This window comes from Temnothorax longispinosus, chromosome 9, assembly GCF_030848805.1.
Source record: "Temnothorax longispinosus isolate EJ_2023e chromosome 9, Tlon_JGU_v1, whole genome shotgun sequence".
In the NCBI taxonomy this organism is placed as follows: Eukaryota; Metazoa; Arthropoda; class Insecta; order Hymenoptera; family Formicidae; genus Temnothorax; species Temnothorax longispinosus.
In genome coordinates, this window is record NC_092366.1 from 19,971,757 (window position 1) to 19,997,826 (window position 26,070).

The window sequence follows — 26,070 nt, forward strand, 5'->3', positions numbered from 1 at the left end:
CGTTTTTTAGCTTATTCCTCACCTTCATTATCCACCGAGTGTACACGTGCAATAATAATAATAATAATTAAAATGATAATATAAAATAATAATAATAATAGCAGTTGTACTAACAGTAATAGTAGTAATTGCAGCAGCAGCAGTAGTAGTAGCAGGTGATGGTAATAATAATAATAGTATACAGTAATAATAATCGTAATAATAATCGTAGTAATGATAATAGCGATAGCACTAACAAGAGCAATAATAATAGCAATAATAAATGATAACGATAATAGCTATAATAATAACAAATATATTAATTAGTAGTAACGGCAATAGTAGTATAACAGTAATAATAGAACAAAAGGTAAATGATAGCGACAATAATAGTATAAATAGTAATATAAATTAAGACAATGATATAACAGCGATAATAGCAATGGCAATAGTTACGATAACAAATCAGTTCTTTAGGTTGTATGTAATGATACACAATAAGGAAGTAAAGCAAACGCTGATAAAGGAATAATAATGAAAATCATCGTCATAAAAATTCTATTAAATTTAAAAAGGAATAAGAAAATGAAACAATCGTTATCACAATACTATTACTGGTGCTGCTGTTACTACTATTGTTACTATTATTGCAATTATTATTATTATTTTAGAGCTATTATTAATACTATCACTATTATAATCGCGCTTACTGCAACACCAACTATTACCACTGCTACTTCTACTCCTACACTACTGTTACAATACTGCTGACAATAATGATCCTGCTGCTGATGATGCTAATGATCGAAGTGGTAATAGCCATCGTGGTAGTGATGCTTACGATAGAACTCGATTCTTCAATACTCGTATACTGCGCTAGTATAGCCAGTCACATTATTATAACGTTAAATGTAATTGTGCATTTAAAAATATAAATACATTAAAAGTTTGTACCGGCAAAATCTCAATGTATTTACATAAAAACAACAACCACATCGGCGACAAAATCAATAAGCAAGGATACATTGCAATAGCATGCCATACGAGTATTGGAGAATTAAGCAATAACATAAGAGAGAAGCATTTACTAGGTTCTTTGAGACTTCAACAGTATCTTTTCCTTCTTTTCTTTTTCAAATATTGTATACATTGCCCGCGCTATTTGACCAAGGATTCAATTCTTTGTAACACGAAAGGAATTGTAGCCTCATGTCTAATTCAAGCAATTCGTGGCATCGCCGTTACGTCGATTTACATCATACTCGTCTCTTAATAGTTTTCCTCGAGTTCTCAATGCTTCAGAGAAAAGACATCCAGGGGGTGAAAGGGAGCAATCGCAATCTTTATCCTCTTTCTAATCGATATTCTCTAAATTCATTGAAGTGTTAAATTTTTAACAAGCCTACGTGTTAAGAGTGTCTCTTCCTCTAATACATGTTTCTTCACTATTCACACAGACATCACGAATATGACATGAAAAATTCTCAGAGTTCAAAGACAGTGGTCGTCGGTACGACTGGCAGTATATCGTGTTTCTTTTTTTTTTTTAATTGAAAGTTAACATTTTATCTCAACAGTGCCTAGACCTCTTTCGTGAGATCAAGGCGTGACGGGCATGGCCACATTTATCTTTGCTGAATAAATCTGGCAACGGTGGACTCCTGTGAATACTACTATTTATTTTCATAGGCTTTATCTTTATAACAAAGCTTTAACTGCAACGAAAGCAGAGAATATACAATCCTTTTCGTACGTTGCGATAGTAGTAGTTTAGATTGCGGTTCGGTTGATCCAACATAATCTTTTTAAACGTGAAAAGACTCGATATAATCCATATAGCTTTTCACGCTTCACAAGCAATACCTTATATACCTAATGATTGAAACTCGTCGCGAATAAAGCGAGATCATGATGATCTGGGCGATACCTATAAACATCAGTTTCCTATTTCCGTCACGCGAACATCACCATGATCTCGCGTCATCCACAAAACGATCAATATACATATGGGGCTTCTCCTTGTCGCAATACATATGGGCGACATAGCCATGGTTAGATCAGACTCGTGAATATCATTCTAATTCCGGTAAGTGATTCCGCTTCTTATTGTTCGGATAAACGGAGAACTTTATACCGCCGTTTGTTTCAGTCCTTTCGAACGTGCTACATACGAAATTGCAATAACTGTAACTTTTCTTGGTTACTCGAGCTCTCTTCTTCTCCCTCTTTTTCATGACGTGATCAAGAAAACGTGCATCGTGCGTCCTAGGACATGTATCGTTTACCGCAGGCTGATCCTGATCTGGGTACAGAGAGATATACATATATATATGAATGTATATATATATTTATATATAGAGTCCGTGTAGATTTCTTTTATCTCACTTCCCACAGATACAACCTCACGAACGTGACTCCTTAACGATACAGAACATTTTTTGTTATGCGACTCGCATTTGTAATCAATTAATTAACATTCCACTCGACGACGGCACATATTTTTTCTTGAGTCAAGTATTCAAACGTTACACGACAATTTAATTGTGTCACTTTTTCAAGCTTTTTGTAGGAGTATCAATCAGCGCTGATTAACTTGTCGCCATTCTTAAATATGTATCATGTTCATGTATACCCGATATTACTTAATAATGGAAATGCTTAATAAACGTCTTTTCGACTGCACAAAGACGGTAAGTTTATGCTGTTAGAATTAAAGAACGGGAAAGGTGCGTACAGAATGTTACCTTTCTACAAGTTCTTTCTTTCGATACAGCACGAAACTCAGATTTTTTTTAAATTAATCTATTTAACTGCTAGTCGATTATATAAGCACGTGATTTCGCGTAGACAAACGAATTCCATTGTGACACTGGGCGTGCTTTCTTTCTCGAGAAACAGGAAAGCACGTTAGTCTTTGCCCTTATTTTTCGACGAGATTATATCAAAGGTTTAATCAAAGAAAGGTGTTTTCCACAAAATGGAAGAGCAAGTTGTTCACCCTCACGAATATTCACGTTCACTCGTTTTGTTGATTCACTTCTTCCTTATTGTTATCACTATCTTGTTGGTTCACATTAGGCTTGTTACTCCCAGGTTGTGTGCCAGAGGGACCATCATTCATCTTGTCATTGTGGTTGTCAGATTTGTCATTGGAATCCATTTTAACGTTTCCTAGAACAAAAAGTTCACCGATATTAATTACATATTAATCACATATATGTTATTCATGATATTAAATTTAACGCTTCTATATTTAACAGATAACAGATATGTCTTTGTATACATTTTACGAACCTTGTGGCGAGTAATATTGTTGCTGCATCTTCATGTTACGTTGCTGCTGTTGTTGCTGGTGTATATTCGGTCTGTGGCGGTTAATTTGAGCTTGTTGCTGCTGCTGTGTTGGCATACAACCAGGCTGCTGTTGCGTGGGATTATTCGGATTAGGACCCGGTGCAAATGGTACTACGGGTCGCTGTATCGGAGGTGGATAACGCTGTTGCGACGGTTGGATACCAGCACGAGGTGGCATAGCCATGCCACGTACATTCTGTTGTAAAACCTGTAGATTAATGCACAAGGCTATATTGTTTCAATTTTCATCTGTAAACCAGATGAAAATAATTTTTTATTTTAACTATATTTTTTTTATTTTTATCGTATACTATAAGATAAGTCTTATTCAAGAATTCTTTGCTCACATGATTAAATTTAATATCACATTTTATTTCTTATTTGTTTACTGATGGTAAAAATTTGTATATATATTATTTAAAGTAAAAAAGAGATTCTTAATTACATGCGTATTACAATCATATTATTTTCAATGGTACTGTTTTTTATAATGTATTGTACAAATTTATTTCTTCCTAAAAAGTAATTATAGATAGTATTCTTCAAAGGTATCGAAAGACATGCATTTTAATTCTCGTTTAAATTCTCATGTAATTATTTAAAAGACAGATAAGTTTATATAAATATAGATATAGGATAATATTGAATTATATTTCAAGACTTTGGGAAATAATCCTAGAAGATCTAACAAGAAAAATTTAAAGTGTCATATAATGTAAACTAAAGTGTCAATAAGTTCATATAACTTCTTTTCTTATGTTGAACTTTAGATTCCTTTGAAGTATTGACATGTAACTAAGAATTTTATGTATGTGTTCGATTTGATAAAATACATGCATAATATTTAAATGAGATAACTTTAATGAATAAATGGTACATACGTAGTTACTGTAGCTGCTTACCAGAGCAGACTGACTAACGCCCTGATATTGTTGATACTTGTGATGTTGTGTAGGACTCGGCTGTGGTTGTTGTGACGAAGATTGCTGTTTGCAATTTCTTGATTTAGGCGACGGTATTTGAGGAGCTACAATTAGAATATTAGACTAATATAGTTCAACAGTTTATATAAACTATCATATTCTTGTATAATAAAGTTTTTAAAGAAATCACAATTTCTACATATAATTTGGATAAAACTTTTCGAGGTTAAAATTATTTGTTTCGATTATTTTTGAAATCAATAACGAGCTTACTTGAGCTAAAAACTGATGCAAGCACATCCTGCTGATTTCCTGATGGGCTCTTCAACTGTCTGGGCTGTTCTTGCGGTTGATGCTTACTAAGAAACGTGGGTGCTGCATTTCCCGGTCCTGGCAAACCACCAGTGGGATTGCGAAATTGTTGAGCTGCCGCGGCTATTTGCAATCCTGAACTGGATAGGAAGCTAGGACCATAGTTTTGTAGACCGACAGGGGTTGCACTACCTGTTGCCAGACTTTGGCTATGCTGTCCAAACCCTTGCAGACCATAATGAGTTCCAGTTTGTTGAGTAGCACCCCCAGACTGATAGAAGCCTGTTTGCGACCCAGGAAATACATCTGAAAATGTCAAGATAAATGTTGAGAATACCTCACAAATGCGATGCACATATAATTATACTGTATATTGATTTATTATATTTTACCGGCGGATGTAGCGCTGTAGTAACTGTTGGATGCTTGCACATTTGGACCGGGTCTCTGCACTAATTGCGAATTGCTCATGTAACTACCGCTTACGCCGAGCACTTGATTTGGATCATATGGTATATAAGCCAACTAAAAAAAGATGGATGTTTTGTTAGTAAATTTATGTTATTAGACCTATTACAACAGAATAAGCTTATAAATGTAAAATTGTACCTGATTGGGTTGAGGGGCAGACTGGGTCTGGAAATGCGGAGCTTTAGTTCCAATTGCTCCAATTGGTTGAGATGACGGTTTGACGCTCGCTGACATTAGAGAATTTGACGATGAACTAATTAGTACCGTATTGGGATTATTACTGAGCTGCTGATTCTGGCCGAACGGCGGAGCAGCTGCTGCGGTCTGTCGAAAGAAATTAAAAATTAAACTATTCCCATTGAAAATATCTGTACTAGAACAGAGAATTATCATATATTACTTTTATGTTGTAACGTACTATAAATATCGAAAATTTTTATCGTTGTGTAAGAGACATTACAAGAACACTAGAATTTACGTACAAGGCGATATTGGGACAAATTGTTTTGGTACATCTCTGGTGTGGGAGCATTTGGTGCGTGAGGTGGTGGCGGTGGTGGTTGTTGCAAGTACACATTTTGTTGGCTGAATGAGCTCTGAAGGGACGGAGCGTACGGCGCGTACTGCGTAAACGGTGATCGGCTCTGATCTAATTGAAACGCTCCGTACAAGCCGCCCGCTTGAGCCGGCAATTGTCCCGACCCTGTGTTGAATAACACCGCCGGCGGCGACGGTATGGCCGACATGCCACCGTATTGCGCTGCCTGTGAACCAGGATATTGCGGGAATTCCTAAAAGCAAGAAAATTGTCTCTCTTAATATTCGGTACCTTGTATTAATTCTCGAAATAATAAACAACGTAAACGCAACCCACCTGATAGTTAATATGCGATGGCTGTCCTGTAGAATTAAACGGAGGTGGACTTAGGGGACCTTGGAGACTGACAGGAGGATGGCCAATGGGACTCTGGCCAGCTCCGATGGGACTTGGCCCAGGAACGGTAGATCCTGGTTGCGTACCACTGCTCCCCGAAGACTGTTGCTGCGGCTTCACCTGCGGGGGAACCAGCTGCGCATCAGGCAAAGAGTCAGCGTCTTCCCACAAGGGACATTGTGTTTCAATATTTAGTTGTTATATACATCATGTCAACAGGACATTCTCAACAAGCATTTGTTAGTATCAAACGAAAATTATTTTCAAATCTGTTCTGAAAATCTGGTGAAAATGAACAGGTTTATTATGTCGTGGTAATACACATACCTTGCTTTGTAATTAACAATAGCAAAAAAGGCCATATTAATGATAATAAGTAATAATGATGATAATAATGATGATGACAAGGCTAACGATATTACCCGTAAATACAGTAAGACTAACATAATGATAATGATGATAATGAAAGTAAAGATGACGATTTCTGTTAAATTGATATTGATCATTGACAAGTGGCTGACTGAGTATCCTTTGGCCAAAGTTGTTAGCCACTTACCTTTCTCATTTTCACCACACTTACTAGACAGAATTTTTCAAACACAAGAAGATAAAAGTATTAAAAAAGCAATTAATTGTAACAGTAACAACAGTTATGACAATAATAATACAATAAGTAAATAATACAGAATATTGGAATGACTTTAGTGACATGACAATTTTCCATTACATGCACAATAACATAACATAATATGAAGAAATATTCGAAAAATGATTTCTCACCTTGCACACATTCGTAGACGTTGTGATTTCACTTTTTATGTTGCTCTGGTTGTATTGCTGGTGGGGGCTGTAACTGTCGTCGACGTCGCCGCTCTCGAACGCCTGCGGGAAGCTGGTCGCGCTGCTAACCACGCTGCTGCCGTCCTCATGTTCGACCACGGTCGGCATCGGTGGTGCATTCTCCCAGACCTTCTTCACGGACGCAATTTTAAGGTTGAGCTCCGCAGTCGACGGCGATATCGTGCTCTGGCCACCAGTCATGTGCATGGAACGTGCCATGCTCAAACTCTTGCTCTTATCATCCGTCAATTGTGAAAGATCGGAATCAAAGGTGAAGTCCAATTTCATGTCGGCGTTGTCCTCGTTCTTATTGAACGACAAAGGCATTTGGATGGGTTCTTGATTCTTGTCCTTGATTAAGTCATTCGGTTTGTTGGAAAATGCAACAGAGAGCGCCGGTTGCTGATGCTGTTGAACTTGGTTGGCTTCTTCCTCCAGCTCCGCACGCTTCTCGGCTCGCTGCTGCTGCTGCGTTTTGATGTGATTCGAAAACTTGGATTTCACCGCCAGATCCGTCGGTCCGGTCGTCTTGGTCGTCTTCGAGTAATTCGTGTTCTCGAAGATTAAAGTCTGCACGGGTGGTGACGACACGTCGGATACGTTCTTCTCCGTCAGAGTCTCCTTCAGGTTCTTCCCCGTCTTCTCGCCGCTCGGTGAATTTCGTTGGCTGCTGTGTCCAGAGTTAGCTTCGTTGCCTTCGTGGCTGTGATCATTTTGAGCCGTTAAACCAGACATCAGTTGAATATCCGTAGGAACCGCAGACGGAGAATTCGAACGCAATTGGCTCGTGAAAGGTTTGTCCCAAGCGTTGACCGTTGGTGGAGGAGCAGGACTGTTAGAAGATTCCTTAGCGTAGTTGTTGCCAGAGCTGTTCAGCTTGCTCATATCGCTCGCATCGGGTCCGCACATCTGCTGCTGCTGTTGTTTCACCAGACGTTGGAACCGCGGCGCAAGCCTCGGATTTCGAGAATTTCGACTGTCATATTGCTTCTGCGGTATGTTCGCCGGTTGCGGGATATTCTGGCTGAGCAGAGGCGGTATATTCTGTACCTGTTGCAGAACTTGCTGCGATCCATTCGACTTTGATTTCGAACGATCGCGTTCACGCTCCTTCTCCTTGTCTCTTTTAATGGGCTTCGCTTCCTCCTTCTGACTGTGCCTGGACTCCTTCACGTTCTTCTTCGAACGCACCTCTTGGAAACCGTCAGCGTCCACCTTATCTTCCGCTACAACACTCGTAGCGTCCTCGGTACAGCTGTTCGTTTCGATTTCCGAATCCACCAGCTTCTTGTCTTTCGCCTGAGACTTCTTATTAAGATCGTTCAGCGCTTGATTCACCAGATTCGGATCGCTCAGCTTGATTTCGTCGATGCGATTAACCATGCTATCCTTGTTACTAGGTTTATTCGCGACCGCACCACTGTTAGTCGAGCTTTGACTTCTAGACCTTCCACCATTCTGTATTTGCGCATTTTGCATCAGAGGCGGTATACCGTCGGCATGATTCTTTTGAACGCCAAATCCGGCATTCTGCAGATTCCGCTTTTCCGCCCCTGGGGCTCGCGACGCCGGATTGGAAGACTTGGGATTTTTCTCACGCTGCTCTCTAGGATTTGCCAACTGATCGCCTCTACGGGAATGCACGTTCATGCCGATAGCATTTTGACTCGCAGATTGTATGGCTCGTCCGCCAAAATGTTTGTTGCGGCTGTTACGAGACTCTTTGTGATCTTCTATATGCTCCTCGCTGTTCTCCGAAGTGGTTTCCCAATCTTCGTTGCCCACATCCGACTGGGGCTGCTTCGATACATTGCCACTGCTGCCGCGCGAACGAGCTTCACGGCTATCTCTTCCCTGAAACACAACACATTGTTGCATCATTAAAAGAAAAATGAATATATTACTTATTTGATAAATTGTGATCATCACATATAACTTTTATTTTTAAATAAAAATAAAAATAAAAAAGTAAATAAAATTATAAAAGCAAAAAATATAAGAATTTCATAAGCGTTCTCAATATTTGCACTCCGTAAGCGATTTTTCAATTTTTTTCAAATTATACATGAAGTAATGTTTCAATAAGATTAAACCAATATAAAGTATTTCATACTAAATCTTTTTGTGGCGATAAAAGATATGCAAAATTTTAAATATTCTACTTGTGTATAGCATGAAAAAATATAATGTAATTATACGTACTCTCCTACTTCCACTACGAGGTCTCTTAGAACGTGAGTCATCTTTTCGCATTTGAGCTTTTTGGGACGGGATGTTGGTTACTTGATTCGCGTGATTCGCCTCTTGTTTGTTACCGGACTGTTGAGCTTGTTGACTCGGAGACTTATTGCGTCTGCCTGTGATACCCGCTGTGAGTGCCTGTTGCTTCGCGATTATCTTATCATCGGTAGACTCAACTGGCGCGGATTGTAAGAGACTCGCCTCTTTTTCCGAGGTCGGAGTTGGTGGATTTTGCCGGCCGGCATTTTGTTGCTGATGCTTGTCGTCCGTATTACGTTCTGACGAAAACGGACTCTTACTGGACGGCGGTCCGTAACCTTCCATACGACTGCCCGTGGCCGTATTCCGGATACGGAAACCGCCTCTGCCACGACGAGATGGCTCGCCTGATGGCGCGAAAGCCTCGTGGCTGGGCTTTCCGTCGTACGTTCTCTTCTCGCTGCGGGTCTGAGAATACTCGGTGCCCCGCTTGTCGTCTCGCCTCGACACCTCGCGATTGCGCTCGTCCTTCTCGATTTTCTGAGAGGGTTTCGGAGAGCGAGCCGATCGCTTGTCCTCTTTTCCAGACTCGGTGGAGCCGGATATCTCGTCAGCGCTGTTCTCGGAATCGGTGTGCCCATACGAACCGCTCTTGGCAGACATTCCGGATTTGCTGGTAGGTCGCGGTCCGCCTCTTCGCCCTCTGGATTCCGGGCCACGCCAACCGCGAGTATAAACGCTGAAGGTTCCTCCCCACTGACGTCCACCTCGGGATTCCCGAACTCTAGAACTGGAGCCACTGCTGCTCGTTCTATTGCGCGTACTCTTTTCTCTCTTTTCATCCTTGGCCTCTTTAGCGTCCTCGCTAACAGCTTCCTCCCTTTTTTCTAAAGCAGGCTTATCCAACGAGCTCTGCTTAATTTCATCGCTATCCTTGCCATCTTTAGCAGCTTCTGCTATCTTCTCCTCTTCCTTCTCAAAAGTCGGTGATATCGCGTCGGCCCAGGCCTTCGGCGAATTATCACTCCTCTCAATCTGTCTGCTTTCCGGAGCACGTTCCGTTTTCCTATTCCATACATCCGTATCCTTTTTCGCCTCAGCAGAAATTTCCTTCGGCTGTTCCTTCTTCTCCTGATCAGAACTACCTCTCTTCAATTGAGTCAGACTGCGCTTCTCATTCTTCAATTCGTCCGCTTCGATCTTCTCTTTAGTAACTGGACCGGGCGGTTGCCTTCTATCTCTTTCCCTTTCCCTAGTCTCCTCGTGATACAAATCTCGTTTCTTCTCCTCGTAATCCGACACTTCGTTTACCCAGGAACTGCAATCCCGTAATTTATGCATCTCGTCATCGCGCAAGGACGTTTTCGATTCTCTGGAGGCACGACTGTCACGCGAGTCCGGTCTCTGCGGGCGTTCGTTGCGCTCCTCCTTCGGTGCGTCGCGACGACTTTCGAGTTGTCTGTCTTGTCCCACGTTGCGTTCTTCACGCCACTCCGGGTTCTCAGAGCGCTCCCTTTGTTCGCGTTCTCGCTCGTCGAAAGAATCCTATAAAATCAAATGTTTTTCCAAGTTGAATACAATGAGCGAAATAAGCCGGTCAATGTAAAATGTTGAGATAAAACCTATCGCATGAAAAGTAGTATTTCATATTTTTACCTTTGAGTAATTATCGTAATCCTTCTTGTCTTTGTCGCGCACATCTCTAACGTCTCGAGCATCACGGCTGGTAGAGCGAGAATCTTTGACATCGCGACTGTCTCGGGTATCTCGATTGTCTCGATTATCTCTCGAGTCTAGATTCTCCTTCGGGTCTCGTTCTTTATCGTCAAAATGTCTCTCGCGCTCCCAAGAATCACGAGGATGTCTGTCATCGTATTCATAGTCTCTGAAATTACGACTGTACTCGTCGTAATAGCCACCTGGCTTGCGGCTATCATAGGACCGATGCGAAGAGTGCCGATAACGATCTTCTCTCGACGGTGGTGCACCACCGCGATGATCTCGAGACGGAGGTCGTTCATCATCCAATGGTGCCGATGCGTCCGAATCGGTTCTATTACGACGTTGTGATGGCATGGGTTGCTTCATACCGCTATCTACTAATACAAGTTTTATTTAATATAATATATTGGTTTTTTAACATCTTATTGTCGAAAAAAAGGCAATAAGGATTAAACAAATCTTAGAACAAGAAATGTCACGTTAAAGATTATTTTAAGATATTATCAAATTTTTAACCAAGCTAAAAATTCATATTTACAATTCACTAATTAATTTTTATTAAGTTTACCTCTTCGTGCTATTTATAAGTAAAACGAAATATGCCCATTTCTACCAATGTAGATTAACTTCTAATCTCGGTTTAACTTACTTTCTATCTTTTTCTAACTTTTAGAACTAGGAAAAGATGACAGGTAAGTTAAACCAAGATCAAAATTAACCTGCGTTGATAGAAATGGACAATAGTAATCCTTAATAATTATTTTCCTTACAATCCAATTGCGATTATTAAAATAAAAGATGTAGTTCTCTAGCACAGAAGTAATCCATAAAAAAACTTACTCAATGAATTGTAATTGTGAAGCCATCTACCGGGATCGTATTGTTGGGAGAACGGGACAGACTGGGAAGCAGGTCTTTCCGCATTCGGTGAAATTCGATTAAAATTCGCACCGCTTCTTTCTGCCTGTTGTTTTTGAAACCTGGGCGGCAAATTATTCTGAAAGTGTCGAGAGAACGCCGGCTGCTCGCGATCTCTCGCGTCTCTTTGATCACGATCGCGCTCGCGTTCCCTTTCGCGCTCGCTACGCACTGTGTCCTGTTGTCGTAAGAAATTCTGCCGATCGCTCTGACGAAAGTCCGCCAGTCCTTGATCTCTGCCTTCTCTCAGATTGTCGCGAGTCTCGCGTCCAGATGCGTTGATTTTCTCATCTTTCCCCTCGGACGAAGTCCGAGACCGTTCGCGTTCTCTCTCTCGGTCCCTATTCTCCTTTTCTCTCTCCCACTCGGGTATAGGAAGAGGTACAGGCGGAATGCTGATCAAGCTTTTCGGCTCGCCAGACTGCGCACGTTCCTCATCTTTATGCTTCGCCTGCTTCTCTTTCATCTTTTGCTCCAAGTCCTGTAACTTCTTAGCTGCTGCTTGTTTCGTTGATTCTTGAAAACGTTTTTCCTCTTCTTCCTTGCGTAATCGCGCACGCTCGACAACAGACGCAACCTCAACCTTGATTCTTCGTCGCTCGTTCCACGTTTCGTCGTCCTCAACACCTGTTTGGCAATACAGATAGATGATGCATTAGGCATAATTTAAATTAATAATTGCACTTTTTATTTTAATAAAACTATATTTACCTCTTAACGAATGTACAGAGTGCAACTGTGATTGACCGGCGTAGCCACCACTTGCGCCGTTCGACCCACGATAATCGCGATTCATAGATTGAGCCCAAGGACGATGCGGCGGATCACGGAGCTCCTTCGAGTCTCGATTGTCTCGAGATTTATCCTTCTCCTCTGCGACATTATCGTCGCCCTTTTTCTCCTTACTATCTTTTTTCTCGTCATTTTTCGATGGTTCTGATTCAGCTTCGTCGTCGCTAAAGGCCAATTTTTGGTTATAATCAATATCATCGTGCGCAGCCCATCCTGCGTCACGGGAAATATCATCCATACGAGTAAGATCTTCTTCTTTGATGATGGGTCTGGTCATCATTTCTTCCTCAGTCGTGCGATCACGCGATTGAGGAGGTGGAAATCGATCCAAGGGATGATTAAATCTAGGTCGGGGGCTGTTGGATCCAGAATTTGATGAAAATTGCGAAGAAAATCCAGCAGGAAAATTTGATCTATACATCTAAAAACATCATATAATACATTTTGTTACGCAAGTTAAAAAAAAAGACCCACACAAGCTCCGACTTTCGAGATTGTAATAATAAACTCACAAATGGCGGGATAAGTCCCCGGTAGTGATGCAGGTTTGGCCCAATTTGATGAGAACCGGAAGAAGGCGCAGAACCTTGATTGTTCACGGAGTTATGCTGGCCTGCCGGGCCCGCGCCCATGTTGGGCGATTGGCCCAAGTTCTGCCGCCCTCCACCGGGTCCCTCCTGGGTGTGTCCTCCTGAAACAGGTATATTTAAAGGGAGGCCCTGGGCCACCGGAGTATTCCCATTTCCGGGACCAGCTGATGTTACTGGTGCTGCGCCACTTGCCGTACGACTCCCGCCTTGAATCCAACTTCCTTCGGCTGCAAAGATTCAGTCACAAATAATTAATTTGTACACTTTCAAATCAGACGATTCTACAATGATTAAGGTGAAAGAAACTTACTCTGTGGACGCAGGCTCGGCCCTGGACCATATTGCGCATTTAATTCTCGATTCGATTGCTGTTGGTTTCCCGGCGCCCCACCTATGTAATTTATTCATTATATCAGAAGTTAAAATAGATAAATAATACACTATATTTCAATGCCTATAATACATGATAATATAACAACTGATGAAGGATGAATATTTAGTAAGCTAACAAGGTACATGCTTGCACGCGATTATTTCATAGATTGTGCATAACTTTCCCACGTATATATATAACATGCTTTACGGAGATAGTGTCGTGAACATAACAAAAAATTAAACGATATAAATAAAGCACAAAAGATAAAGTGCTCGATTATTCTTAAAATAAATTACCATCTAATTTCATCTAAAATAAGCGTAAAGATAAACCACGCGAGTTGATAAAACGTGTCATATTAAATTAAATAAAATAAAGCATATAATTATTTTAATTACAATATATATAGGTAGAGATACATTCATGTAAATAAAATTATATTTTATATTACAATTATATTATTAATTTCTTATAAAATAATACTTCAAAATATTTTTACTTAAATCTCGCGTATCTTTTTGCATATACATATGTACATATATATTGTAATATTAAAATAATTACAAATTTATCATTATTCTCTACGTGTATAAAATGATATTATAACATGTATGGATTTAAGATCGATTAAATAATAAAAAAAATATTTCAGATTTCATTTCCATGTTGAATACATTCCATCCACATGAGTCCTAAATTATAATTTTGTTATAATCATATGTGTTTAACGATGTTTGGGAATAATATTAATGTTGTTCAAATCATTCTTTTTGCATATAAATGCATATAAACTTATTCATGAGAAATATGAAGTAATACGAGTATCTTGCATAGCAGAATGTAGTATAATGCATTTCATGATGCACGGTTAAAAATATGAAAAAATTGGGATAGGACAATTCAAAATATTAAGAAAGATTTACTTAAAAGAATTAAAAAGACAAAGAACATGTCTCTTACAACATTATGTACTAATCTCGATTCTTTATGCATACGTTTATCTAAATTTGATCATAAAAATAATAAAATGTAAAAAATGACGTGCTAGATTTGGTACGTACACACTGTGGTGTCATCTAATTTTCTACAAACGTACATATACCTAATAATGCAGATCAACATTTGTAGTCAAGTCAATCTTTTACACTATATCTAAAACTATAACGTAATAAATATGCGTATTTAAACATTTGTTAACTAGTACGAAGCTATAAATTAAATCTTTACTACTGGTAATGTCAAAAATATAAGCTACTCCACAAAGAAAATTATTTATAAATCTTGATAGATAAAAAATGATTAAAAACTTTTATTTCCAGTATATACAGCTATAAAAATATTTTTCTTTATCTTAATGCAAAATATAATTTTCAAATTTTTTTCGTGGAATAGCATTTAATATAGAAAATAATCGTGCCTAAAATGTAAACGAGGAATATAAAATTTACGTAACAATTTATTTATTAAATAATAGTGGACATATTTGCCATATGAAAATATCATTACCGAATAAGAATTTTAAGAAGCCATATCGTTAATTGCAGTCGAGATTGAAAATATATTTACTTAACTTTTAACTTTTAAAGTACTTTAAACAGTACTTTGATGACTAATTTCTTTGATATATCAGCATATACTCGGTATTTCTAAAAAAATAATCTAATCATATAGCAGTTTCATGACAAAATTAATTAAAATAAATCAATGATAAAGAAATATTAATAAATAGATAAAAAATATTAAGTTTCATATGGCTTCGATTATATAATAGAACATATAGAACTTTTCATAATCAGATTATTTTTATTTCTTTAACATATTTTGTCATCACTAATATCTCTTAAGATACATACAAATAAATAGTCTTCATGAAACATCCAATGTGTAAATGAAACTACTACTTCTTAAAGCACAATTTACTAGACCTATTATTGGCCTTTATAAGAGTCACGAATCCGCATGCTTGTACATGTACATCTCTGCTGCAGTTTTAATTAACAGATTTATTTACATCAATCGATGCAGCTTCCATCTAACTCATGATTGAGTCAATTTAATCGAAATGCAACCTTAAAAAAGCTATCATGGGGAGAAGCACAAAGAGCACTACTGGAAAGAGATAAAAAAGTGGAATCTAGCAGCAACAGGCAAGCAGTACCCCACCTGAGTGGTTGTGGGAATACGGCTGTTGCTGTAGTAACGAGTGATGGACTGCGACTGAGATTGCATTGGATGTTGTTGAGGACTGTTGAGTCTGGCTCTGAGTGGAGACGGAGGCGGACGGCTGTCCACTGAGACTGGGAAACTCGTGTTGGAACTGCGGGGACTGGTGGGCGAGGAAACTCAGTCCAAGGGCACCTCTTCCCCCTTTCGCGCCCCCCACGAGCCCCGCGTAACCAACCACTGCTGCCACAATGGGCGTACCTATCAATTAATTGCACCACCCAAACGACACCACTCCGCTCATACTTTACTCATGCCCAACGTCCAGAAATGGATGTTAAAAGGATATAAGTATCGCAAATGCTAACTGAACAAGAATGCTTACTGTGTCATATCCTATATCATGACATATTATCTCACAGTTCGTGAAGTCCTTTATTAATCCAACTCTGGACATCTGTCTAACGTTTCATGATATAGTTACGTGCGTTTATATCCCAATAGATTGTTTTCAATAAATACTATATGCGGCATCATTATATAATAATATTATATCACATAATTATACATTAATATGTATATTGTATATTAATATATTTATAGTGGATTTATCGTGTAAATAATGTACAATTAATTTTCAACCCTATCGGATGCTATTGATCAGCATATGGAAGTAACAATTTATACATAACCAACGACCACAATATATATACACAACCAATTTTGCACGCGTCGCCCCCGCCTACGGTCTTGCACACTTTCTTTTCATAGGGGGAGGCGACTATGAATACCTACACGTGGAAAAGTAAATTTCTCTTTCGCCTTGCAGTCGCGATTAGATACCATTAAAAGTTTTTTAGTCATTAGAAAATTTTGAAAAGTTTCTTTTTTTTTTATATATTACTTCAAGCATACATGCCTGCTTTTAGATAAATGAGTTTGATGGTGTATTAATGAAACGGAAAATGTGAAAAATGAGAAAAAAATAACTTAAAACCTTAACATTCTACGTTAATCAATATTATGCATACATGCCAGTAGAATTATAGAACACGTTTTTTTTCTACGTACCGTCTCCTGATCTGCTCATAATCGCGCTCCATGATGATTTGTTGTTTGTCTGATCCAAAAAAGGAGCTTGCGCCACATTTTGTTGTGTCGGCAGTAAAGAGTGTATGGATGTTGAAACAGTGGTCCCTGCTGCGCATTGTGCTGTTGAAGAGACAGTCTGCAAGAAAATAATACATTTTTAATTAAATTATATAGAACAAAAATGTCTTTTAGAATATAAGACAAATTTGTAGCTCGTTCGTTTTGTTTCGGGAACAATGAACTCTTTCATCCTATTCCTTTGTCTTATCCTAAAAAAAAAAATAATCAAATTATAACTTACAGTAGTGTTATCTAATGAAGTTGCTACTGTGGTGGTAGTAGTAGTGGTCGACGATGTTGAATCCTTAGTAGTAGCCCAACCACTTCCTCCACTTGGCACAAGACTGACAGCCGGGTCACTGCTGCTAGTTTCGCTTTTTAAACTGGGCAAATTAGCTGGAGGACGCCGTGCCGAAGGCACCTTTCCAAGACTTTGCATTCCATGTTTGCGCGGTAATGTATTTTTCTGCTGATGCGGCTCCAAAGATTCACCCTACATGGAAAAATCGGTTGGAAACGTTTAGCCAGTTTGCACTCTAGACAAGACCTTTTCTTTCAAACAATGGCATAAGTATAAAAAAAGAACTTTATATAAGTATTTAATGTTAAGAATGACTACTATTTTATGTACGTAACAATCACAACATGTAATATTAAAATATATGTAAGAAACTGTGATAAAATTAAAAATAATCATTTAAACTGGCTTATTTAATGGATTTGAAGCTTGAGATGGCGGACACTCTCGTGAACAAAGGCTCTTAGAAAAACTAATGAGAAAAAGTAATAAAATGTTGCAACTCACCCTACTCACCCGGTACAAGCTATTGATATCTAATGATTGAAACTTGGATTTTCCTTTCTCCCCCTTCGACACAATCCCTGACAGAGTAGACATGCTGTCTGCACGCAACCATTTAGTACCAATCAGACCCAAAGAACGAACCCTTTGTCTGCAAGGACAAAGTTATCTGAGTACAGTTTCTCTACCTTCTTCTTCCTGTTTAATACTAACAATAACTGCAATTTGAGAAAATCAGATTAAAAAATGAATTTAAACAATTTCAATGCTAAATTCAATTCTAATTTCAATACCAATTGAAAAGGCTTCGCTGAATTATATAAAGCGTATCGTTAAGATTTAAATGGAGCTGTGTTCAATAATAAAAAATTTAACCGTCATAAAAGCTACTACTAGATACATACGCCCACTATACGGCGTTTGTCCGACCGAACGTATAATCGAGCGAAAACTACGATTCATTACAACAGATTGTAATACCACGTAATGCAGTAATCACTGTAATACATATAGCGCTTTAGCTGGAGTTACTTCTAAACGCAACGACGATCGACTTCCCTATACCAGCGTCGCGGTACCGTTTTAAATTCCAATTACAATTCGTCTCGGTGATGCGAAGAAAGTAGCGTGGAGAGGAGTTTTCTAAAGCGCGCGAGGCCGCGCGTTATACAGACGGTGCGCGAGGCCAGGCCAGCGGAGCGCAGTGCGATCCGGAGAAAAAGCTTTGTCTGTCACGCCGAGTGTGTGTCGGCGTACATAAACCCCGCTCTCGCTCGCGGCCGCGGCGCGCGGTGCGCGAATAAAAAAGACCGTGGTAAAAGCGACGAAAATAACTCCTCGCCGACTTATCGCGAACCCGTCGTCGCCGAACGCTTTATTCCCCCGCGACCGAGGGGTCGGGGCCGGGGCCGGGGGGGAGGGCAGGTGTAACGCCGTGTTCGCGGAGACCCAACCCCTCGCGGCCCTCGCGCGCGCGGCCGCGATGTCAAAGATCCGCGATCGCTCCCAAAACAACGCGGGGCTCGCGCACCGAAGGTGCCTCGCGTCAGATGATCGTCGTCGTCGTCGTCGTCGAGGGACGAGAGGCGAGCCCGTAAAAATTTCCAGCCCGCACCGTGGCCGTCGCCGAGTTTTCGCTATCCTCGGCGATAACGGTATCCCGTTGGGAAGAAAGCGGACGGGGCGCCCCGCAGGGCGTCGGAGGGGAGCGGGGGAGGGGACGACCGGAGGGAGGCGGGGAGGGGAAGTGTCGTGTCGGGTACAGCGGAACCGTCCACGTAGGAAGGACTCCGCGACGTTCGTGGGGCCGCGGGTGGGCGGAAAAAAAAAATATAACGCCTTACCTTGGTCCGTCCAAATGGGTTAGCAATTCACAACAGGGTTAACTCCCGGTGAAAATAGATTAACGCGCGGATCGCCACGGATTTTCCTCTTCACGTACGACGTACGGCCGCCGCGCCTAAGCGGGACGCAGAAACTTCCTTTTCCACACAATTCGTCCCAAGATGGCGAATGCGCGACTCTCTCGCTCTCTCTTTCTCTCGCTCTCTCTCTCTCTCTCTCTCTCCCTCTTTCTTTCTCTCGGGCCCTTCCTCCGCCGCGGATCAATACAATTACGTCACGCTCGCCGAGGGGAATGCGCGTTCTCACAGACGCGCCACTCGTCGCCGGATCCCGGCTTTGGCCCGCGAGGCACGCAGCACACACACACGCGCGGAACGGCGACGCTTCTTCTCGACCACGCCGATTTTTCTGCTCTCCCGTGAACAACGATCCTTTCGCGATCACGAATGCGCTCAGGATCCCCGGATCGCTCGCGGTCTCTCTCCGTCCGCCGATCCGATGCGTAGGTTACTCCTCGCGGAAATGGTGGTGCGCGCCCCCGGGGAGTTCACCGAATCACTGTTTCCGCTCGCCGCCGTCCGTTGTGCACGCGGCGCGAGCAATGGAGGACACGCGCGGACACCGCGATCTGCCTCGCTGCCGCGGGCGGCGCTGCTCGGCCAGCTCGGCGCTTCGGGCACCGCCGAGATCAAGCGCGCGCGTCTACGCCGCGCTCTGTTATTTTGAATGTAATAATTAATAATGTAATTAGTGATAATTGATAATATAATATGTAATATAATAATATGAACGTTATAATTCTTAAGGTCGACGATGGCTACAGATGCTATTTGACTCCGGAATGAAACCACGCGCACCTCGTGCGCAATTCAACTGCGCTTTCTGCACCTCCACTCCGCTCCACTCTTCTGCACTCTTCCGACATTCTCGCTTGTTGAACGCGCGAAAGCATTGAGCGTGCGGGCGATCCTGTGTTGTGCCCTAAAAAGGATTTATTTGTCGTTAAATGTGATCTTGAAATTGACGGAATTAGATTGGATCCTTCTGTTCGAATACATACGTCGTGAAAAATGGTACGTTAAATTGTCCGTAGTATTTTACAGCCTATACTTGCATCTGTAGAATTTGAGTGATGCTTTATATATTTATTCCTATTCGCATTTCTTTTCCAGAGCGTAACGTTGCATACGGACGTCGGTGACATCAAGATAGAATTGTTCTGCGAGATGTGTCCGAAAACGTGCGAGGTATCGGTTAATTTTCTCTATATTGTCGCATTTCGACGACACGTAACCATATAACCATTCGTCAGCGATGCATAACCTATACGTGCAACTATTCTTATATTTTTACAATCAATAATAATTAATATACCGTGCTAAAATAATTCCGAAACGAGGTTGAAGACACTACGTTAATTAGGGGAAAGGAAAACACTTTACAATTTTTGTAACACAGTTTTCTTTTCAGAACTTTCTTGCGCTCTGCGCCAGTGGATACTACGACAATTGCTTGTTCCACCGGAACATAAAAGGCTTCATCGTTCAAACCGGAGATCCCACCAACACCGGTAAAGGGGGAACCTCTATATGGAATCGCAGGTTCGAGGATGAATTTAAGGAGGAGCTCAAGCACAATGCGAGAGGTCTCGTCTCTATGGCTAACAACGGCCCCAATACAAATGGCAGTCAGTTTTTTATAACTTACGCGCCTCAGTCGCACCTGGATCTAAAGTACACCTTGTTTGGAAAGTGAGTTCACCTCCTTTTAATTTTTACTGTACGTGTAGCGAGTATAAAATTGTGATCATTCTTTGTTTACTTATCGCAGAGTCATTGACGGTTTAGAAACTTTGGAGCAATTGGAAAAACAACCCGTGAATCCTAAGAATTACAAACCGCTCGCAGAAATCAGGATAAATAATGTAACTATACATGCTAACCCATTAGCGGGATAGGCCTGAGTGACGGAACGTTTCATACTGTTCGTCATAGTGACACAAGTAATTTATACTATTTCTTTTATGTATGTATGTACAAAAATATAAAATGTTTGTGATTATTAAGACACAATTGTTTTTCGCAGATGGTTTAGAATCAAAAGAAATAATATCGATAAGTATTTTTATATTGTGTATACACCTAGTAATCTCTTGTTCTGTGGATCGAATGGGCTTCGAAGATACATCTTCGCGGGATATTTTTTCCTCCTTGCTTCAATGTGGTAAGTACCCGTCTCTAAAAATTCCTTTGTAACATTTTGTCCATTTGGAGCTGTGATGTATCTGAATAACACAAGAGTAAACATATATACATATGTATTTATTCATATTTTTATTATTCGTCATTTGATCTACTTACGCCTGTCCAATGCTACTCTTAAAGGTATACCCATGTTCAGCTCTTCTTAAATAGCCAACCAATTGATCGTTTCTATAAACGCTCTCCATACCCCACAGTGGTATATCGCTGTAATTAAACAAATGTTTGTGCGTAAACAGTGCGCATTTGTAATACTGATAAACTAACAATAATAATGATAACGGTCAGATTGTATTGCAAAACGATATACTCACTCGTTTATGTGTAGATGCACCAGTCTTTTCTTTATTCCATTTTTACGGCTCTGTTCAACAGACGTCTTTCCTAAGTACTGGCCGTTCTTGCGGCAGACGATTTCTAAAGCTGCTTCTATCGGATTGTCATTAATTCTCAAGTCTGCACCCCAAAGGTGATATCCTGATAGACAAATTAACAATTACACAATTACCGCAAATTAACATAAGGTTGAAAAAATAAAAAGCATGTATTCTGAATAATATTGCGTACCTTTCTCGCAACTTAAACTGTACAGCGCTCTGAAGCCGGCTAATTTCATATCATATTTTCTACCACATTCCACTACAGCTTTATAAACCTTTTCGCACGAACTTCTTGGAATGTGTAATTCGAAACCGAGTTCACCCACGAAACTAAGTCTAAACATGTGCACCAGTTCACCATCTACTCTCACTAGTTTTGAAGTTGAGTATGGAAATGATTTATTCGAAAGATCAGCGTCGACTAACGTTTGAAGAACTTGGCGGCTGTAATAACGAGATATATTGAATGGACGATATATACAAGATATATAATTTTATAACAATTTATATATTTATTTGTATTTGCATTTCATTTTGATACCTGTTAGGACCTTGAACTGACAAAATTCCTATCTGTTCTGTAATATTGTGCAGAGACGCGTTGAAACCTTTCTCTCTTATTTCTTTGCTGATATGTGCCCAAGTGTGATACGATGACATGCCTCCGCTTACTAAAATCAGAAATAGAAGTGTTAATAACGCAGTATTAGAATATAAAAGACAGTGTATACGCTCGATAAGATATAAAAGTAGATACCTATGTAAAAAGATTTTCCCTTAAATATGGGATCGACTACACCACCCGAGCCAGATTCTAGACCGGTGACCGTGCAGTCACCTTCTACACCTCCTCTTTTATTCAACATGCAGGTGTATACAGTTCTATTAATTTCTCGGTCCACTTGAGACGTAAATATATAATCCACTGCTTTTTTCGTGTCTGGGCCGCATAAGTAATGTTTCCCGAAATACGACAGATCAAATAAAGCAACGTTATTTCTACAGGCAAGCGCTTCCTCCCGTATCTATTACAAGTAGATGAAAAAGAAATTATTGAGTCAACATTTTTCATCGCGCAAAAAACATTTTATGATAGTCCTTCAGTAGCCAAATCTTGTAAAAAAAAGAGAGACTTACGATATTATCGTGCGGTGGAAAATCAAATGTACATTCTGTTTTCAATATCTCGGCGTATGTGTCATTCGTATTCTTTGGTGTATCGTAATAGCCACCATAATCGTAAGGTAAAACTGGAGCAGTCTTGTTATCTGGTAGGAACCATCCTGGACGCTCCCATCCTTGTCGTTCTTCCATAACGGCACCTTCGTTGACGAGAAACTAAAAAATAGCAATAATACATCGTGTTAAAGTAAAAAAAAAATGCGTAATTTAATTGAAAAATAAAGCTTAAATTGAAATAAAGCTTAACTTACACCGTGGAAAGGATCTGTCTTCAAGTTTCTGCCGCTTAAATGTTCGTCGTGCGGGAAAACAACATTGTAATTTTTTGCATAAGCCTCGTGACTTCGTTCGTTCACCCACACTGAATTTTTTCTTTGTTCTGGTATGTATCTGAATAGAGAAAAAAGCATGTGTAAAAAGCATTAATTATAGACATTAATAGAATGATGCATCCTACTTATTATGTTACTGATACTTGCTGTTTTATAAACCGACATAAAAAATATAAGGTGTCTTATAAACGATTGATAAACCCTGCAAAATTTAATTTGCTAAGTAAACACGATGTCATTTTAACGTATTACATTTTCTACAGTTTAAGATTTGTCCTTTTTAATTTGAATAAATTTTTACCGTCTGATGTCCTGATTGAACATGTGTTTGTCCGGTCGCCCATTAATTATCCATAATGCTATTTGTTCTCCGCAACCACCTCCAAACATCATCCCGGCGCTATTATATCCGCAAGAATAATAAAGACCTGTGCAGCGTGGGTCTTCACCTTTTGGACATTGTTGTATTTTAGACTTAATGTGCCTATGTCACGCATAAACGATTGTAAATTAATGCTGAAATTTTCTACCCATAATAGGTCTGTGGTCGGGAGTGAAGCTTTCTGGGCCGCACACCGTTGTTCTTATTCCAGTGGTTGCCAAAGCGGGCATCAGTCGGTTCATCGCCTCTACGTGGGTATTGAACACGTCCCAATTCAGCTCGTATAAACTGAAGGCAAAGTCCTCCGGCGGCTTGACAATACATATCATTTGAGTTAATCAAGAGTACGTAAGACTTTACCGTTGTCCTGCACGCGTTTCTTCTATAACAGCAATTAGTATACGATAAAACTTACAAATTTCAATATGATAGGGTTCGGCTCGTATCCTCCGATATTTATATTTCCACCCTGCACCCGAAAGTAGATATCGAAATCGGGATCTCGAACATTTGGCAATCCTCGTACGTTCATCGGCTCAGTAACAATGTATGCGTGTTTCATCGGTACCAACGGGATATCCAATCCTACCATTCGCGCTATTGTTCCAGACCATGCTCCCGCCGCGTTTAATATGACGTTAGTTTTTATAATACCATGAGACGTTTCCACTCCGCGAACGGTTTTATGGCCGTCGGTATCCTCCACGAGAATTTTAATGGCCGGACAATCTTCGATGACCTTAAAGAATTATTTATATATATTTATAACTATATAAATCAGCTTTTGATGAATAATTAACGGTAGAATTTTACGTTGGTTCTAGTCATTTACATGAAACACATATCGCTATTGAACAAATAACTCTGTCAATTTTATTGCTAACTATATACTATAGAATTTGCATACGAAATTAGTTTTATTATTATAGTATAAATGTGTGTGTTACAGAGATTGATGTCGATGAAGAAACTGAAGTATGTACCTTGCAACCGTTTCCTTCTGCTGATTTTGTCAACGCATTTACTAACATGGCAGGATCTATCGAACCATCCGCTGGACAGTAAATCGCAGCTTCAAACGCGTCTTTATCTAGGAGGGGAAATTTTTCTTTCGCTTCGACCGGATCAATCATGTATGCATCGATACCGAAATTCTTACAGCTGGTAACTAATCTTTCGTAATCGGCTATTCGCTCCTACGAAAAAACACAGTGGATATTTATTCTCCGAGAAATGGATAGACACACATCAATCGTGTAGAGATATTCGTACTTACGGGAGTATGAGCGATGCAGAGTCCACCGTTGTTTATCCATCCTGGATCTATACCCGTCTCTTCTTGCAAAGATGCGTAAAGCATTCGCGAGGCTTTCAGCAATTCCGTCTCTACGTCGCATATTCCGCGTAAATGCCACAGAAGACCTGCCGTATGCCATGTTGTGCCAGATATAAGCTTAGATTTTTCCAAGAGCACTGCATTGACTCCACGTTTTCCTAACTGATACAGTGCGTTGCAACCAGCGCTGCCACCACCTATCGTGAACATTTTAATTGAATTTATTAATAAATCTGTGTCCGTAAACGTTAAGATTAATGTTTAACTAAGATATTTTTATCACTTTAGTTCTACGTGCGAAGAGCTATTGCTAAAAAACCGTTTAATTATATTTTAATTCATGTACAGTGTAGAATATTCAATTTTTGTATAACTTAATTACCTATTATTACAACGTCTGCATTGCTGGGAATGTCAGTGTTTTTTATCTCGGTCTTTTCGGATGTAGCGATCGCTCGGTTGTTTCTGAGACTCCATTTAGGCAACTAAACAATGAAAAGAAGCATTAGCATGTATGCGGTTTCTAGCATTTTATAAAAATATGAATAAAACCATCTTTATACAATGTATCACTGAACACTAATTTCAAATCAAATATATACCTTGTTCCTTACTAAACGAAGCATTTCGTATGCCTCGCAGATTGATTCAGCTTGTGTGCGACTGCAATATTAGCGCAGATTGAACTACGGTCCCCCGGTTCACGGATCGCTCGGTATCGCACTATTCTGTTAGTTGTGGTTCATTCTTTACGATTACACTGTTTACATCATATACATACATTATCAAAGAACTTCTCATTGCAGCGTCGCATTTCTCTCTCGCCCGCGATATCAGTTCGCGTCCGCATCGCGCGTTCGATTGACAAAGTTGTTGCTTTCGCGCAGCTCGTCCGACGAAAATAATATTACGAACGACGTCAATTGCAAAACAACAATTACTCAATATATTTACATACACTAAATCGGAAAAACAGTAAAAGTTAAAAGAGTTAAAAGATAGATTTATATATATATATGTAAAGCATTATGGTTGCTCAATTTGTTATCTATGTTTTCTTTTTTTTTTTTGTTCGTAGTTTATGCAACATGTGTGTTGTTATTATTGTAGACTAAAAATATCCGATATTGTTGTGTTGGTACACATAATGATAACGAGAGAAACTAATTTCGTCACGAGTTTTTACCAGTTCTTACCGAATGAAACTAGAAGTATATCACATATGTACATCTACTTATCTATTTGCTTTAAAAAAATGAATATGTGCTTATATAAATGTTAATCATTTATCATCATGCTAACGCG

At 39.8% G+C, this 26,070-nt stretch overlaps 3 protein-coding genes across 12 annotated transcripts; 1 reads left to right on the forward strand and 2 right to left on the reverse strand.

Annotated features, from left to right (window-relative positions):
• Positions 1-1,511: 1,511 nt before the first annotated feature.
• On the reverse strand, positions 1,512-19,447 carry Nocte (no circadian temperature entrainment). Of its 10 annotated transcripts, none has more exons than XM_071788878.1 (20): positions 18,892-19,447; positions 17,552-17,699; positions 16,988-17,239; positions 16,666-16,822; positions 15,595-15,837; positions 13,366-13,446; positions 12,978-13,282; positions 12,385-12,886; positions 11,596-12,300; positions 10,690-11,132; positions 9,016-10,578; positions 6,754-8,667; positions 5,914-6,108; positions 5,522-5,830; positions 5,178-5,363; positions 4,961-5,093; positions 4,530-4,874; positions 4,236-4,360; positions 3,274-3,529; positions 1,512-3,150 (listed from the first exon to the last, which is right to left on the reverse strand). In XM_071788878.1, the coding sequence occupies exons 2-20, from the start codon at positions 17,642-17,644 to the stop codon at positions 2,996-2,998; spliced, it is 7,962 nt and encodes a 2,653-aa protein (XP_071644979.1). In that variant the 5' UTR covers positions 17,645-17,699; positions 18,892-19,447; the 3' UTR covers positions 1,512-2,995. The 10 variants fall into 10 exon arrangements, with proteins under 10 accessions (XP_071644979.1, XP_071644976.1, XP_071644975.1 ...); XM_071788875.1 differs by having other exon boundaries at positions 4,215-4,360; XM_071788874.1 differs by having other exon boundaries at positions 3,274-3,541; positions 4,215-4,360; positions 15,595-15,834; positions 18,892-19,446.
• Positions 19,448-19,788: 341 nt separating this feature from the next.
• Positions 19,789-25,334, forward strand: LOC139819530 (peptidyl-prolyl cis-trans isomerase-like 3). Its single transcript, XM_071788935.1, has 7 exons — positions 19,789-19,965; positions 20,065-20,139; positions 20,363-20,643; positions 20,723-20,894; positions 20,978-21,115; positions 23,587-23,773; positions 24,379-25,334. Exons 1-4 carry the CDS (start codon positions 19,963-19,965, stop codon positions 20,847-20,849), a joined length of 486 nt encoding a protein of 161 aa, XP_071645036.1. The 5' UTR covers positions 19,789-19,962; the 3' UTR covers positions 20,850-20,894; positions 20,978-21,115; positions 23,587-23,773; positions 24,379-25,334.
• On the reverse strand, positions 20,899-25,635 carry LOC139819504 (sarcosine dehydrogenase, mitochondrial-like). The gene is made up of 15 exons (XM_071788883.1): positions 25,368-25,635; positions 25,148-25,250; positions 24,706-24,962; positions 24,413-24,625; positions 23,845-24,168; positions 23,578-23,740; positions 23,349-23,496; positions 22,967-23,105; positions 22,671-22,871; positions 22,291-22,558; positions 22,075-22,204; positions 21,721-21,977; positions 21,468-21,630; positions 21,253-21,360; positions 20,899-21,176 (listed from the first exon to the last, which is right to left on the reverse strand). The coding sequence occupies exons 1-15, from the start codon at positions 25,389-25,391 to the stop codon at positions 21,017-21,019; spliced, it is 2,658 nt and encodes an 885-aa protein (XP_071644984.1). The 5' UTR covers positions 25,392-25,635; the 3' UTR covers positions 20,899-21,016.
• Between the last annotated feature and the right edge of the window lie 435 nt (positions 25,636-26,070).

What these genes read in the sequence shown, in the direction of transcription:
- LOC139819530 (XM_071788935.1), top strand. An exon ending in TGTGTCCGAAAACGTGCGAG is followed by an intron (nt 20,140 to 20,362) that starts GTATCGGTTAAT and finishes TTTTCTTTTCAG; the next exon opens with AACTTTCTTGCGCTCTGCGC. An exon ending in AAGTACACCTTGTTTGGAAA is followed by an intron (nt 20,644 to 20,722) that starts GTGAGTTCACCT and finishes TACTTATCGCAG; the next exon opens with AGTCATTGACGGTTTAGAAA.
- Nocte (XM_071788872.1), bottom strand. Translation starts at nt 17,644, where the DNA reads ATGTCTACTCTGTCAGGGATTGTGTCGAAGGGGGAGAAAGGAAAATCC. An exon ending in CTTCATTAGATAACACTACT is followed by an intron (nt 16,823 to 16,987) that starts GTAAGTTATAAT and finishes ATTTTCTTGCAG; the next exon opens with ACTGTCTCTTCAACAGCACA. An exon ending in GTATTCCCACAACCACTCAG is followed by an intron (nt 13,447 to 15,594) that starts GTGGGGTACTGC and finishes TAAATTACATAG; the next exon opens with GTGGGGCGCCGGGAAACCAA.
- LOC139819504 (XM_071788883.1), bottom strand. Translation starts at nt 25,391, where the DNA reads ATGCTTCGTTTAGTAAGGAACAAG. An exon ending in CAGTTTAAGTTGCGAGAAAG is followed by an intron (nt 21,631 to 21,720) that starts GTACGCAATATT and finishes TTTGTCTATCAG; the next exon opens with GATATCACCTTTGGGGTGCA. An exon ending in GTGCATCTACACATAAACGA is followed by an intron (nt 21,361 to 21,467) that starts GTGAGTATATCG and finishes GTTTAATTACAG; the next exon opens with CGATATACCACTGTGGGGTA.